The sequence below is a fragment of the Bos taurus genome, chromosome 24 (assembly GCF_002263795.3).
Source record: "Bos taurus isolate L1 Dominette 01449 registration number 42190680 breed Hereford chromosome 24, ARS-UCD2.0, whole genome shotgun sequence".
Classification (NCBI taxonomy): Eukaryota; Metazoa; Chordata; class Mammalia; order Artiodactyla; family Bovidae; genus Bos; species Bos taurus.
This window is the reverse complement of record NC_037351.1, coordinates 36,825,174-36,841,471: the sequence shown is the minus strand read 5'-3', so window position 1 is coordinate 36,841,471 and position 16,298 is coordinate 36,825,174. Positions and strand designations below refer to the sequence as shown.

General features: G+C 37.1%; 1 protein-coding gene across 3 annotated transcripts in view; it reads left to right on the top strand.

The window, feature by feature from the left end:
* Positions 1 to 10,449, top strand: part of METTL4 (methyltransferase 4, N6-adenosine) — a 29,515-nt gene extending 19,066 nt beyond the window's left edge. Inside the window, exons 8-10 of one of the 3 annotated variants that reach the window (XM_005224176.5) lie at positions 1,357 to 1,463; positions 1,847 to 1,938; positions 6,980 to 10,449. In XM_005224176.5, the coding sequence (XP_005224233.1) occupies positions 1,357 to 1,463; positions 1,847 to 1,938; positions 6,980 to 7,125 (345 nt within the window). In that variant the 3' untranslated portion in view covers positions 7,126 to 10,449. Of the gene's footprint in view, positions 1 to 1,356; positions 1,464 to 1,843; positions 1,939 to 6,979 lie in introns of all 3 variants that reach the window. The other 2 variants (XM_010818837.4, NM_001205883.2) reach the window with 2 other exon arrangements.
* Positions 10,450 to 16,298: the final 5,849 nt, after the last annotated feature.

Here is a 16,298-nt window from a genome sequence, read left to right as displayed (position 1 = left end):
TGTTACGACAGTCCTTTCTTTTCATAGTCAGAAACTGGGACCAAAGTCAGGAAAAGGTTACCTTCTGAAATTAAAACCAGTAAAATGTTAATACATGAAAACTAAGACTGTTCATTTCTGGTAGGAATCAGTTCTAAGAGGTGGTATGATAGTTTAAAACAAAAATATGTTTTACTTATTTATGAAATATGTAAAATATGTAAAAATATGAAATACTTGTTAGGTGTTTGCACATATTGTTACATCAGATGGAGTAGTCTGCATTGAGTATAAAGGACATCCAAAGCATCAGAATTTGCCAGTGTTTATACAGCACTGTGTGGAATAGCTGTTGCTATTCGTAGGCCCTAGAGGAGATAAAAGGACTTTACTGGTTTGGTTTTTAGTACCTTGATATACGCTAAAGGATTCCATAGAGGATAGATATGAGTATTATGACAGTGAAAATATCTGCCTCCATGCTTAATGAACTAATTGAATATTATTTTAAATTGTGTTTTGAGTTTGATTAGTTGGAGTGAGTCTCTGGGAGTCTGATCAATCACTCCAGGATGAAATGATGAGATTGAATTTCTGGATTTTTAATGCCAAGAGGTTAGAACTTGCATTGTCTGTCTCATCAGTTCCCAAGCTACTTTCATTATTAATTTTAGCTCTTGACAGTATTTAATGACACTGTTTCCTATAAATAAAGGAAAATACTTTATTGTCATGTACTTAGTCACATTGCTAGTAATACAGGTAAATGTTATTTGAATGAACAAATGAATAAATGATGGCATGGTTTCTAGTAACATATTTTAATGAAAAACCAAGAGTTTTATGTGCAAGATGATAGAAATTTAAAATAATTTTTTAGTCGTGTAAAGCTGCCCTGCCCACTATGGTATGGTATGGTGTGGTGTGTCACTAGCTATGTGTAGCTCTTCAGCACTTGAAAGGTGACTGGTCCACGTTGAGATGAGCTAATAAATGTCACATTTTGGATTTAAAATACTTAATATGAAAGACTGTAACATACCTCAGTAATTTTTTGAATTGGCTACATACTAAAATGATAATATTTTAGATATGTTACATTAAATTAAAAATAATTTAAAATTAAAATATAGTTAAAATGAATTTTGCCTCATTCTTCTTGCTTTTTTTAAATGTTGGTACTAGAAATTTTAAATTACATGGGCTTCCATCTGTGGCCCACATTATATTTTTATTGGATAGCAGTAGCCTTGAGGTTTAATAATTCTTTTTCTTTGGTAGAAACTGTATACTGGAAGGAAAAAAAAACAATCCTTTCCTGGTGTATGGGATTTACAGGTGTATGGGTTGTTTTTGTTTCTGTCTCCTTTTTGTCAGATCACCAGTTCAGGAGAGTTTGTGTTCCCATTAGATTCTCCACACAAAAAGCCTTATGAAGGTCTTATATTGGGAAGAGTTCGAGAAAAAGCTGCTTTACTGTTAAGGTAGGAAGGGTGATTTTTCAAAATTGTATAAATGTATTAATTTTCAGGCTTTCAAAACTTAACACAGTAATCATTGGTTTTCCTTAATTTTTACATTTTTGAAAATCTGGAAATGGCCCAAACAAGAAAAGTGTGAATGCTAATGGCACATGAAATTGTATATTATCATTTGCTTTATCTAATGTGCAATAGTTATTATTGTAGAAGAGAAAACTATCTGAAATTTCTTAATACTTAAATTGTTGATTTCCATTATTTCTCTTCTTAAATTATTATGAATGGAGGTGCTATTTGAAAGGTGAAAAGAAATCAAAGGCAACTGTGGCTTAAATGTAATAAATTGTCCTTTAAAATACAATTACGTTGTTGTTCTGTTTCAGTAGGAATGCAGATGTAAAAGAGCTGCCCATTCCAGACCACAAGTTAATTGTCAGTGTGCCCTGTACGCTCCATTCACATAAGCCACCTCTTGCTGGTATGTTTCTATAAAATAGAATTGTTATGACTTTTATGAAATTGACAAAAGGATTGAATGTTGCATTTGAATGGTCTAGAGATTTGGAAATTCAATATGATATGTGTTATTTTAATTAATATTCTAAAATCATATAGAAGAATTGGTGAGATAGAGAATTGATTGTTGTTTTTTTTTTTCTTTTTTTGCTCCAGAAACCTTTTATTGTTTGCATTTGGTCCCTGGCTTTGGGGAAAGGGCTCCAGGTGGTTAACCCGGGAGGGGCTCAGCCAGAGGCCCTGACATCAGGTGGGGGAGCCTGGCCTTCGAGTGGAGCTGGGCTCGCTGGCCTCTTGTGCTGTGGGAGCGTCAGCCTTTCCAGGAGGTACCAACCTGGCTGGCCTGCAGAGGTTGGTCAGGTGGTCACCACATCCAGGAGGTGGCGCTTCAGGAAGGCAGAGAGATGGGGGATCTATGTGGGCAGAACCGAGGGCGCGCAGATCCAGAGCAGCCTTCTCCAGGCCTGTGGCAGCATACAGTGCTTTGTCCCACTTGTCTGGGGGCGGCTCGGGCGTGTCAGGGAAGAGGAGGGCGCTGCCACTGCCACTGCGCTGGCTCTGCATCTTCAGAGGCTGCCGGGCCAGCACATGGGAGGAGCGGGGTCGGGAGCCCTCCAGGGGCACATCGTGGCCTCGAATCAAAGCCCACAGAGAGGTGGGTGTTGGAGACCCGCCCAGCAGTGGCTGACCACCTCCTCCGCTGGGTGGAATAATTCTTATGGGTCTAGGAGCGCATCATTGTGGTTGGCAGTAAGGGGCTCACCGCAAAAATGGTGCTGAATGGTCTTGGAGGTTGTGACCTGAAAGAAGTCTAGAGGGTGGCTGGAAAAAGGGTCTGTTAGGTCCAAACTCTGTTGAAGCGGAGATGGAGCCGTGTGAACACCCAGGTGACTGTGTAGACTCGTCTTACCTTACCTCAGTCTTTCTTCTCCCACTGTGTTTTAGGGTCCCCTGACTAATGGGACTCTTATCCCATCACTGGCACAACCGAGTGAAGACTGGTGGTACTTCTGAGGACTGTAGTTCTGGGGTCGTTATTGTATTGTCAGGGCTCCACCCCTTGTTTGTTCTAAAGCCTAGAGCTTAGAAAGCAGTCAGAGAGATGCTTACAATTCCCTTGATATATGGTAGACAGTTTCAGTTTTATGTTGAGTAGTGTTGCTTTTCTGAACCGTTGGAAAGGTAGTAGTATCCTGCAGTTCTTACTAGTCTTAATGTTTTAGTATGATGTTCATCATTTAATGAAACTAAACAGCAAGGAATAGTGGAAAGTTTTGGCTTTTCAGATTGACCTAAAAGACCTTGAATCCTGGCTCTGCTACTTGAGCGAGTTACTCATAATTTTCCACCTCAGAGTCGTTGTTTGAAGAGCATCAGAGCTGTGAGGATTGGTTGCATTTGAGAGTCTGTCACACATAGTAGAAGATCAGTAAATGCTAAGTTTTTCAACTGAAAGAATAAAAAAATAGGAACGAATATAAGTCCTTGAGAAATACTAAATTTGACATTCAAAGTTCATGAGCTAGGATACATAGGAAGGTGAATTCACATTCCCAAAAGGATGTTTATTGGTAACACTCCAGATTTCTCGTATCTTAGATTTCCTATGCAGAAGAATCTTTAGTGTTAATTCATTTGAGAAATATTCAGATGTCTACCTGTTGATCCATTTTTTGACCTAGAGGCATTCTCAGTGAATAATTGCCTTTAAACTTTGGACTATGATAGAGTCTTTAATGCAAGTAAACATTTGACTTAAATGGAAAATCTGTACTGTTCTTTGAGAAAAAATTATGTTTGCTACCAGTTATACGCAGTGGAGGAAATCTAAGTTGTATTCTTCTCATTGGAATTTTCTTTATCATTTGGTGAGTATCAAAGTTTAATAAAGGGTTTGTCTTTAGAGCTTATTTTTTTTACTTTTAAAAATCCAAAAGCCAGACCCAAAAAACCTTTCATTCCCAAATGATGGTTAAACTATTTCTCAATTCATTTTACACAGATTATGTTTAAAGATGAGTCTTAAGATACAAGGTTTTATAAAATAGTGATTAAAATTAGTGTTTTATTACTATTAATAAAAATTAGCCCTATATTTTATAGCTTCTATTTATGAAGTGCAGTTCTTCTGTATTCCCAGTAGAGAGCAGCACAAACACATTTTTAGGATTGAGACTACTTAAAAAGAAAAGTTAGATTTTGGGGAGAAATTTTTTGCATGATTCAATATATGTAATCCTTATGTTTTGGTGAAGTACTGGTAGACAAGCAGTATTTATAATCCTTTATTTTTGAGTTCATGTTTCTGTATAGCAAGTGTCTGTGTTTTGGATGTAGACCTACATGAAGCCATCAGAAAGCAACTTTCAGATTTCTGCCTATATTTTACTCTGAAATTATAACCCTAGGATTTGGTATAATACATGCTGTCTATGTAATGCTTAGAACTTTTACATGTAAATATTCTTAAAGTGCTTTTTGCAAATTCACAGAATGAAATGATCTCCTCTCTCCTTAGCTTCTAAAAGCACCAAGGTGTTTTTTTTTTTTTTTTCCAAACAAGTTTTAGTTTGTTTTTTCTACTGCAAAATATAAAAAACACCAAATTGGCAGCATATTCCATATCAAAATGATGCATTTACTCTTTTTAAGTTTTGAAATTTCTTCCTGTAGATTGAAACATAAGCCAACAATAGCTATGGCTTTCCAGCCTAATGTAAATTTATAATCTTTTAAGTTTAAAGATTTAAGGTAGGAATATAATGAAATAAAAGTATTTGAATCAAAATTTTGTTTTTTATATTGCTCCTTAGAGAAATTTCTGCTGCTTTTCACTGCTTTACTCACTAACAGTTTGTATGAGATTCTATGCACTGACATATGAGTACTTTCCCCCCAGCTGCCTCTTGCTCCCAAGCAGAAGGGGAATGAACTAGCTATATATAAATTATTTCCTCTCCATTGGTTAGAAGTATGTTTTACTAATGCCAGATGTTATGTAATTATTTATATATATGTCATATTTAAATTTATACATGTGAATTTACTTTTAAAAATTGAGATATAAATGCCATATAACACCATATTAGTTTCAGGTGTATAACATAATGATTCAAGGTATATGTACATTTTCACTGGTCACAATAAGTCTACACATAATTACAATGTTTTTTCCTGTGATGAGAACTTTTAAGATCTTGCATTTTCATTTAAATTGATATTTAAAATTAGTAAGAATAAAACATTTCCATTAATTTTCTTCTGTTTCTTTTGCTTTGTTTTGAAATTAAACATATGTAGTTAGCACTGTAAAAACTTCACTCCTTGATTTTCTGTGTTTTGCAACTAAAAAGGAAAAAAGTGATGCCAAAATGTGTTCCATTGATAAAGTGGGAGATGATAAATGGGTTTAGGTTTTATGTATTTTTTTCACTTCAAATACCTGACCATCTTTTTCTGTTAGTTTGTGAAGTCTTAGAAAACATGGATATCTGTTTCTTTTAAGTCCCGTAGCGCTTATAATGGGTGCTCAGAAATAGTAAATATTTTTGATTGGCTGATTCCAGTTTGGATTCCAGTTTAAAATGCCAAAGTAGAGTCATTAACATCTTTGTACTGAAGAACTGAACAAACAAGCAGAAACAAGAAAACAAAACCTTGCTTCAGTATAATGTTAGACCACTTTAAAAGTGAGTTGAGCCTGGTGAGGCATTGAATTCATGGGGCAAAACATGGAAAAGTGATATAAAAGTTTATTGTCCTTCAAGACTTTGGGGAAATGTTTCTCACTCAAGTTTAGTAGCATTTAGTTACATAGTTACGAAAGGACTAGAAGTCTCATGTCAGCATCTCCTAGAAGCTATCAAAGTCCAGATTTGAGTTTGTTTGAGTTGTAGGCAATGAATACATTTGATTCTTTGATTTTTGATAGACAGGATCAGTGCTTTCAGACAAACAATTATTTTGTTGTGAGAGCAACTAAAGAACATTATGAAATATAAAATTTTTCATATATTAGCTTTTAAATCTAACCTCTATGAAGTATTTCTAAGAAACCCTTATCATTCCTAAAGAGAATTTGATGGATTTCTTTAAAGCTCAATCCTATAAAGCCATTAGGAACTATATTTTGCCTGTTATAATGACTTTTCATACTTGAATTGTTATTTTCATACTAAGTTCCTGTTGAAGAATAAGCTAACCAGCAACATGATCAAGGTTAAACTGATTTAAATATTTGTCATTCAAATGAGCATGTGCTTAAAAAAAAGCTTCTGTTAGTGTAGATTATAGCTATTTAGCCAATGTATAGATGAGATGCCATTTTCCCAACAAATACAGTGTTCAGTAGTTATGAATATATTGAACAAGGAATATTTAACTGTAGAAATAATACAGTGAAATTTTAGGTAAAGAAGTATCTGTAATTTGGAAGTGAAGGAGTGTTCTCAGTACTGCCAAATTATAGCTGAGGAGGTAAGAGTTATTTGTTAGGTATATGTTCTGAATATTTATCTGTGTTTCCAACTCTTAACACTTAACTATGTTTTTGTGGAGACTTACAATGATATTTATCTTAGTTTGTAAAGTGGATTGTCTTTGTATTATTCCTATGTACTTTTGTCCATGCATGGATTACATTTATTAAAAAATAAATTAAGCTAGTACTCGGGAGCTATGTCAGCATTATTGGAAAACTGAAAAGTCACCGGTGTGGGTGTTAAAATCTTCCTTTCTCCTCTAAAAATGAAAAGTGATAAATTAGGACTATTGAAAGTTCTGATGGTATTGTTCTCGATCTCAGGGGTGTTTATTTCAAATGACTTTCTAACTACAAATAGTGAAGTCTATGATGAAATCCTTGAAGTTAACTTGCTGTTTTTCTTTTTTAAGGAAACATCTCTGCTTTTCTCCTCTTAACTACTAAAGGACTTTGATTCCTTCCTTAATAATAAGTTTTGTGTTTTTTTTTTTTTTTTTTTTCTTTTCTTGTTTTTGGACAGAGGTTCTAAAAGACTATATCAAGCCAGAGGGAGAATGTTTGGAATTGTTTGCTCGAAATTTACAGCCGGGTTGGACTAGTTGGGGCAATGAAGTTCTCAAATTTCAACACATGGATTATTTTGTTGCTCTGAAGTCTAAAAGCTGACTAGGCTCCTAAAATTGTGTTTTTCTTCAGTTTTTCCTCACTCCTTCTCCTTTCATTCTGATTTATATTTTCCTTTTTTTACCAACCAGTATGCTTAGAGATGTAAACAGAACTTTGCTTTTCAGCAAAGTGACTAGAAGTGACTGACCATCATATAATTTCAAGATGAATTTTACTTCAGGTGCACTAGTATTCCACATTATCCTGGACTCTCTACAAATGAAAGAAGTAAGCCGTTTGAAAGAAGGTAAGACTTTGTTATTGAAAAAGTTCAGAAAGCATGCGTTATGGACCTGAAGTCATAATTCTGCATATGGATGCGTTTTGTTTAGCCCACATGGTGGTGTAAAAAAAATTTTGAACCATCAGAGAATTTCAAGAAATCAGGAAATTTCACATACTAAGTCTTTAATTATCAGCAACTCTGGCTATACAATAGTCTGTACTTTTTCCTGACATCAGTCTGTGGGACCCAGTGATGCCAACTCATTTGGGAAGGGCCATGTACTCTCCAGCTTACTTCAGTAACCTTGCCCCATGCCAATCAGTTATATGTTCTACTTGACTCCTGTACAACCTGAATTTAGAACTTCTTGTTTAGTGTTACATTCTGGAAAACATTCAAAGACCTGTCAAGTACCACATCATTGTACTGAGTTTATGAGACTTTTTTTGGAGGGTTTTAAATTGCATTCACGGTCACTTTTCAAGTACTTTTTACTTTTGCTTGTTCCTCTAGAAGGAAAAAAAAAATTCTTATAATGTTATAAAGTAAACATTGCTTGAACTTAATTGATATTTATAGACTATTCCATCTGAAAGCAGCAGAATACACATTCTTCTCTAGTGCACTTGGAACACTCTATGGATGGATCACATGCTGGATCTCAAAACAAACCTCAGTAAATTTTAAAAAGTTGAAATCACATCAAACATATTTTCCAACCACAATACTATGAGATTAGAAATCAACTACAGGAAAAAGCTAGGAAAAACTCCAAAAACTGTGACATGCTGATGAAAGAGATGGAATATGACACAAACAGATGGAAAGACATACTTCTTGGATTGGAAGACTCAATATTGTCAAAATTACTATACTACCCAAGGCAATGTACAGATTCAGTGCAATCCCTAACAGATTATCAATAGAATTTTTCACAGAGCTGGAACAAAAATTTTAAAATTTGTATGGAAACGTGAAAAACTCAGGATATCCAAAGCAATTCTGACAAAGAAAAATGGAGTTGGAGAAATCAGGCTCCCTGACTTTAAACTATACTACAAAGCTACAGTAATCAAAGCAGTATTGTACTGGAACAGAAACAGAAATATAGATCAATGGAACAAGATGGAATGCCTAGATATAAACCCATGCACCTGTGGTTAGTTAATCTACAATAAAGGAGGCAAGAATATACAATGGAGAAAAGACAGTCTCTTCAGTAAGTGACACTGGGAACACAGCTATATATTAAAGAAGGAAGTTAGAATATTCTCTAACACTGTACACAAAAGTAAACTCAAAATGGATTAAAGGCCTAAATGTAAGACCAGATACTATAAACTCTTATAGGAAAACATAGGCATAATAGTCTTTGACATAAATTGCAGCAATATTTTTTTGGATCTACCTCATAGACAATGAAAATTTAAAAAAAAATACAGAAATGGGACCCAATTAAGCTTAAAAGCTTTTGCACAGTAAAGGCAACCATAAGCAAAGTGAAAAGACAACTCACAGAATGGAAGAATATTTTAATATTTGTAAATGAAGTGACCAACAAAGATTAATCTCCAAAATAATACAAATAGCTCTTGCAGCTCAATATCAAAAACCCAAAAATAACCCAGTCCAAAAAAAAAAGGGCAGATGTAAATAGGCATTTCTCCAAAAAATACATACAGATGGCCAAAAAACACATGTAAAGATGCTCGGCATTGCTAATTTTTAAAGAAGTGAGGTATCACCTCACTGGTCAGAATGACCATCATCAAAAGTCTACAAACAATAGAAGAGGGTGTGGAGAAAAGGGAACCCTCTTGCAGTGTTGGGAATGTAAATTGATACAACCACTATGGAGAATAGTATGGACATTGCTTAAAAACCAAAATCTACCATGTGATCCAGCAATCCCATTCCTGGGCTCATATCCAGAGAAAACCATAGTTCAAAAAGATACATGCATCCCTGTGTTCACTGTGGCATTATTCACAGCAGTCTAAACATGGAAGCAGCCTAAATGTCCATCGACAGAGGAATGGATAAAGAAGATGTGATATACGTACAGTAGACTGTTAGCCATAAAAAAGAAATAATACCATCTGGGGCAATGTGGATGGACCTAGAGATTATTTTACTAAGTGAAATAAGTCAGAGAAAGACAAATTGCATACAATACCACTTATATGAAGTCTAAAAAGTTGATACAAATGCATTTATTTACAAAACAGAAACAGACTTATAGTCTTTGAAAACAAATATATGGTTAGCAAAGGAGAAAGGCTGGGGGGGGGTAATAAATTAGGAGTTTGGGATTAACAGATACACAAAATAATCAACAAGGACCTACTGTATAGTACAGGGAACTATATTCAGTGTTCTAAAACAACCTATATGGGAAGGGAATCTGAAAAAGAATGGATGTATATATGTGTATAACTGAATCACTGCTGTACCCCTGAAACTAACAACATTGTAAATCAACTATACCCCAATATAAAATTTAAATTAGAAAATTAAAGTAAAAAAACAAAGTAACCGCTGCTTATGATTGTGAAAAAATTTTATATCTTATTTCCAGATTTTCTACAAATATTTTTTTTACAAGTAAAATATTTTTACTGGAATGATTCTTTGAAAAGCATGCTGACTTATGTGTAACCTTTACAATTTTTTTTGATGTATATTTTTTCACAGAGTAACATTCTCCAGTTTTCAGTGTAGAATTCAGTGAGTTTTGAAGATGTATATATAGATGTCTGTCTACAACCATAAACATTATATAGAACATTTCCTTCATCCCCTGAAATTCATGTGTCCATTTGCGGTCAGTCATATCCTCCCACCTTTGCCACTGGCAAATAATGATTTGTTTTGTATCATTAGTTTTGCATTTTTTAGAATTTCATACAGATGAAAACATAGACTATGTAATCTATTGTGTTTGGCCTTTTAGCATTTTGAGAAAAGTGTTTATACTATTTACAGATTTTCTATAAATGTTTATCTACTAAGTAAAACGTTAGATTGAAATGACTGACTGACTGTCAGGATTGCCAATTTGTTTGCTGATTTTGCCAAATAAAAATGCTGTTTTTGAAGTTTGTTCATTCTTTGAGTATGTGAGTTTCAGAGTCTTAACTTTGAGCCTTACTTTAGTTGCTGCCTTTGTTCTGACCTTGTAGATTCTATCTGCCTTGTCCTGTTCTAGTTAAGATTCTGGACTCGAACTCACTCTCACCAGAAAACCCTAGGCCCCCAAATCTTACCTTTTCAGGCTTGGAACTCTAGAGACCTATCTTCAGCAATTTTTATGTATTTGGCTTCAGAGAGACAATGGATTTTTTACTGACTGTGATTCAGAGGAGGATTATAATCACCTTAAAGGGCTTTCCCTTCATTGAAGATGTTGCTTGCTGCTGCCGCCAAGTCGCTTCAGTCGTGTCCGACTCTGTGCGACCCCATGGACTGCAGCCTACCAGGCTTCTCCGTCCATGGGATTCTCCAGGCAAGAACACTGGAGTGGGTTGCCATTTCCTTCTGCAGAAGGTGCTGCTTAATTCACCTCATTTGACTCATATCATGTCCCATTGGGTTACCACATGCTGGGAAGCACCACAACACTATTGGCATAGTTTTCTGGTTATCAGAGTTCTTTTACTTCAGTTATGTCACTTTATCCTCAAAGCAGTCTTATGAAGTTGAAGTTATAATGAGGGAACAGGTTCATAGAGGTGAGCTGACATGGTTAATAAGTGATAACCAAGACGTGAATTCTATTCTGTTTCCTCAGTTGGGACACTTCATGTTGTACCATGTTTGCTAATGAACTTGAGGTCTTAATAGTAAGCATTATCAGCTACTAATCAGGATCCACCATGTGGCCTGAAGCAAATTTAGAATGGTTCATAGGTAGTCATCCAAAATAACTTTTTCAATATATGATGCCAGTCAGTCTTGGATTTTGAACACAATATTTTTTTGTTAGGGATTTTAGTGACATTAGCTGGACTGACAGCCTGTGTGCTACTCAAGAGTCAGCTGGGCTGCTAAACCCTTTAACATGGGCTGTTAGCACATTTACCATGCAATTGTATTTCCTCAGTCAGAATAGCCATTTTTTAATTCACATTTTTAAGGAAGCCCTTCTGCAAGAGGTGCTTGGACTGGACAGAAGTACAGGTGCAAATAATTTGATGCACCTTGGTTATCTGCTTTCAGTGTTCAATTGTGTAGACCAACCCCAAACTCCATAGAGAATCTTAAATTCATGACTCTATTGATCAATCTGCTCCAGCTTGAAAGCAAGTCAGAATACCAGAATACCATGATAATTTTATGGAATATTTCTTCTAAATATTCCAAGGAGTTAACCTAGATTTTCTAAGGCTTCTTGTGAACTTGAGTGAAAATTATTGGACTTTTTCAGTATCAGTGCAAATACTTGGGGCTGTATAAAAATGAATTGATCTCTAGGAGTGGAGAGCATGAGGAAAACTTTCTTTCAACCACTTTTGCGGATTAATTTTTGGCCTGGTCATCAGATAACTGTGACACAGCAATGAGGTAGCTTTGGATGACAGCTAAGGTGAATGAGTGGTCGTTTGTAGCCTTGAGGCCAGGCCACAGCTGTGAAAGCAAGTCCTAACCACTAGACCACCTGGGAACTCCCTGGAAGAATCCATTTTCAAGTTCATTCAGATTGATAGCAAAATTCAGTTGTTTCCTTGGGGGCCATTGGCTAGGAGTCAACTCAACTTCTAGAGGCTGTCCTCTGATCCTTGCACATGACTCCCTCCATCTTCAAGGTCACAGTAGCGCATTGAGTGCTTCTTACCCTTTGATTCTCTGACTTTGCCTTGTGTTGCCACCTAGAGAAAATTCTGTTTTTAAAGTGCTTTTGTGATTAGATTGACCCACCTAGTTAATCTCCCTTTTTTCATACAATGAAACATAGTCATGGGAGTGATAATTCATCATGTCACAGGTCCCCACCAAACTCAAAGGGGAGAGGGTTATACAAGCAAGAAGGTCACTGGGAGTTCATTCTTAAGATTCTGCCTAACAACCCAACCCCTGACCCCCAACAATCCATGTCTGTCCCACAAGTGAAATACATTTACCCTGTCCTCAGGTTCGAAATGGAATCATTCCATTACAGCATCAGTTCAAGTCCAGAGTCTCTCATAAATTCTACCCGCTTAAAAGTCCCATATCTCATCATCTAAATCAGATTAGAACAGGCTCTGGTGTAATCCATTAAGTACAGCTCCTGGGCAAAGTTCTGCATCTGTGGATCTGTGGAACTAAAGAAAATGTGACCTGCCTCCAACACTTCCATAGTGGTTGAATGGGCTTGGCATAAGAGTTACAGCTTTTCCAGTTCAAAAACAGGGGAGAATGGGGAGCAAATAGCATTTTTACTTGTCTCCTTATCCAAAGCAGTTTAAAAGTCCAGCCAGGTAAACTCCAGGCAGACTTCCTTGATTAGAGCTTCAAGGCCAGGCAGTAATGTGTGGTTTTCAGCTCTGCATTTTGGGTTCTTGGCCCCATCCTCTGAGCTCTGATTCTGCTCTCTGCTTTTGTTTCCATCTTTGAGTCATTATTTTTTTTGAAACATTGAAGTATAGTTGATCTACAGTAATTTACTGGTGTACAACATGGTGGTTCACAGTTTATAAAATGCTATACCACATTTATGGGCTTCCCAGGTGGTGCTAATAAAGAACCCTCCTGCCAATACAGGAGATGTAAGAGAGATGTAAGAGATGTAGGTTCAATCCCTGGGTGGGGAAGATCCCCTGGAGGAGGGCTTGGCAACCCACTTCAGTATTTTTTTTTTTTAATTAATTTGATTGGAGGCTAATTACAATATTGTAGTGATTTTTGCCATACATTGACATGAATCAGCCATGGGTATACATGTGTTCCCTATCCTGAACCCCCCTTCCACCTCCCTCCCTATCCCATCCCTCAGGGTTATCCCAGTGCACCAGCCCTGAGCACCCTGTCTCATGCATCGAAACTGGACTGGTGATCTGTTTCACATATAATATACATGTTTCAATGCTATTCTCTCAAATCATCCCACCCTCGCCTTCTCCCACAGAGTCCAAAAGTCTGTTCTTTACATCTGTGTCTCTTTTGCTGTCTCGCATATAGAGTCATCGTTACCATCTTTCTAAATTCCATATATATGCGTTAATATACTGTATTGGTGTTTTTCTTTCTGACTTAAGTGAAGTGAAGTAGCTCAGTCGTGTCCGACTCTTTGCGACCCCGTGGACTGTAGCCTACCAGGCTCTTCCCTCTATGGGATTCTCCAGGAAAGAGTACTGGAGTGGGTTGCCATTTCCTTCTCCAGGGGATCTTCCCAACCCAGGGATCGAACCTGGGTCTCCTGCATTGAGGGCAGATACTTTAACCTCTGAGCCACCAGGGAACCCCTTCTGACTTATTTCACTGTGTATAATAAGCTCCAGTTTCATCCACCTCATTAGAACTGATTCAAATGCATTCTTTTTAATAGCTGGGTAATATTCCATTGTGTATATGTACCACAGCTTTCTTATCCATTCATCTGCTGATGGACATCTAGGTTGCTTCCATGTCCTGGCTATTGTAAACAGTGCTGCGATGAACATTGGGGTACACGTGTCTCTTTCAATTCTGGTTTCCTCGGTGTGTATGCCCAGCAGTGGGATTACTGGGTCATATGGCAGTTCTATTTCTAGTTTTTTAAGGAATCTCCACACTGTTCTCCATAGTGGCTGTACTAGTTTGCATTCCCACCAACAGTGTAAGAGGGTTCCCTTTTCTCCGCATCCTCTCCAGCATTGTTTGTAGACTTTTTGATAGCAGCCATTCTGACTGGCGTGAGATGGTACCTCACTGTGGTTTTGATTTGCTTTTCTCTGATAATGCCACTCCAATATTCTTGCCTGGAGAATCCCTAACCCTAACACAAGCCTGGTGGGCTATGGTCCATAGTGTCGCAAAGAGTCGGACATGACCAAAGCAACTTCGCATGCACATGTCATGTTTATAGTTATTACAAAATATTGGCTATATCCCCCATGTTGTATAATAGATCCTTGTAGCTTATTTTATACCTAATAGTTTGAGTTCTCCTTTTGTATGAAAGGTAGCATGTATTTACAGTTGAATTATTTTATTGGCCTGCTTCCTGTCCGTAGAATTTGGGAGATTTGGATAGCCTTTTCTTTTTTCATTTTATACTCTCTCCTGTTCAGTCCATGTTAGTATTGTGTCTGCCGATGTAAAATTCTCAAGAACCAGTGGATCTTGTTTGAAATTCCCATTCACTCCCATCAAACAAGACCCAAATCCACAAATTTTTTTTTTAACAATAGAATAATGAATATATATATATACATATGTATATATAATTTACACATGAGATGCCCAGAGGGAAAAGAGTAACTCCTCTAGGTGGTTTAGAATTCCAGCTTATATAGCATCTTCAACAAACAATAATAAATTTGTGGAGAAATAGCAGGACAAAGAAAAGCAGTTTCAGGCTTCCAGGGGTGGAGATGAAAGGCTAGTTGGTAAAGATTGTTATGTAGATTCCTCTGGTGTTCTTCTCCAGGCTGATAGGGTCTAAGGTTGTCTCTGAGGACTAACCTTTGTCCTTCCAGATAAAGAGAAGGGACCCTGTTTTTAGGTAGATTGAGAGAGGACACAGATTTTCTTGTATCTACTTCTTTTCAATTGTAAAGTTTCCTTCCTATTGATTTCATCTTGGTAGCAATTATTCTCTAAATACTAATCTTTACGTGTATTTTGACCTAATTCGACTAATTAAAGTGGAGTTTCAGAGGTACTCAGGCCATTTGACAGGGAGAGATTTGTGTTCTCTTAGCTCACCAAGATTGAAACTAAAACCAAAAGCTTAATAGACATAGCAGATATGGGCAGATCCAAATAAATCTTGTGTTCCCAGGAGGCGCAGTGGTAAAGAATCTGCCTGTCCATGCAGGAGACACTAGAGAAGTGGGTTTAATCCCTGGATCAGGAAGATCCCCTGGAGTAGGAAATGGCAACCTGCTCCAGTATTCTTGCCTGGGAAATCCCATGGACAGAGGAGCCAGGACAGTTACAGTCCATGGGGTGGCAAAAGAGACAGGACTGAGTGACTGAGCACACACACACATACACACCCACAGATAAATTTTAAAAAAATAGCCACTTATGTTTCCTCCTTTGTGAATGGTTTTTTATCATTTTGACAAATTCAGTACTGAGCTTCATAAAAGAAAACATGATCAAACTGGTTAAATTGATAATGTAGAGGCTTACTCTTTACTCTCTGTGGGTTCATGGAACCATGCTTGCTTGTCCCTCCCTTCCAGGGAAAAGTAATTTAGATGTTTAAAGAAGTCCTCAGGCACATACAACTAGACTGTGGGGTAGAACTTGACATAAAGAGGGAAGTTTCAGAGGGAAGTATAAAGAGGTTAAAAGTGCTTTTTCTGCAAGATTTGTTGGGGAGCAAGCATCTATTTTGGATCTCTTCTCCCTTTTCCTTCCCTTTCACTGCCCCTCTCTCCAGTGTGGCCCAGGGCCACTACACTTTCACTCTCGCCCTTGGAAAGCCTAGAAGGACTAGGGTGGAGTACAGAGGATGAGGGGAGGGTACGATTATAGCCTTGGAAGGGGCTTTGCATTACTCATGGTCCGTCCAAGCTCCCCTGGGTAGGAGAGTTCTCGGGCTTAGGACCAGGAACATGCTCTTGTGGATCTCTGCTGAGGTTAGGCAGTAAATGGAGAAATCAAGGACTCAAGAGCTTCTGTCAGCCTTTCCACTGGTGAAGACTAAGAAATATAATATTTTTGTTATTACATCACATTTTGATGTTAAATGTACTGATGGAAAAGATGGTTCATTGTCTCCAAGGGCACATTGTTGTAAAGCATGTTCAGCTCT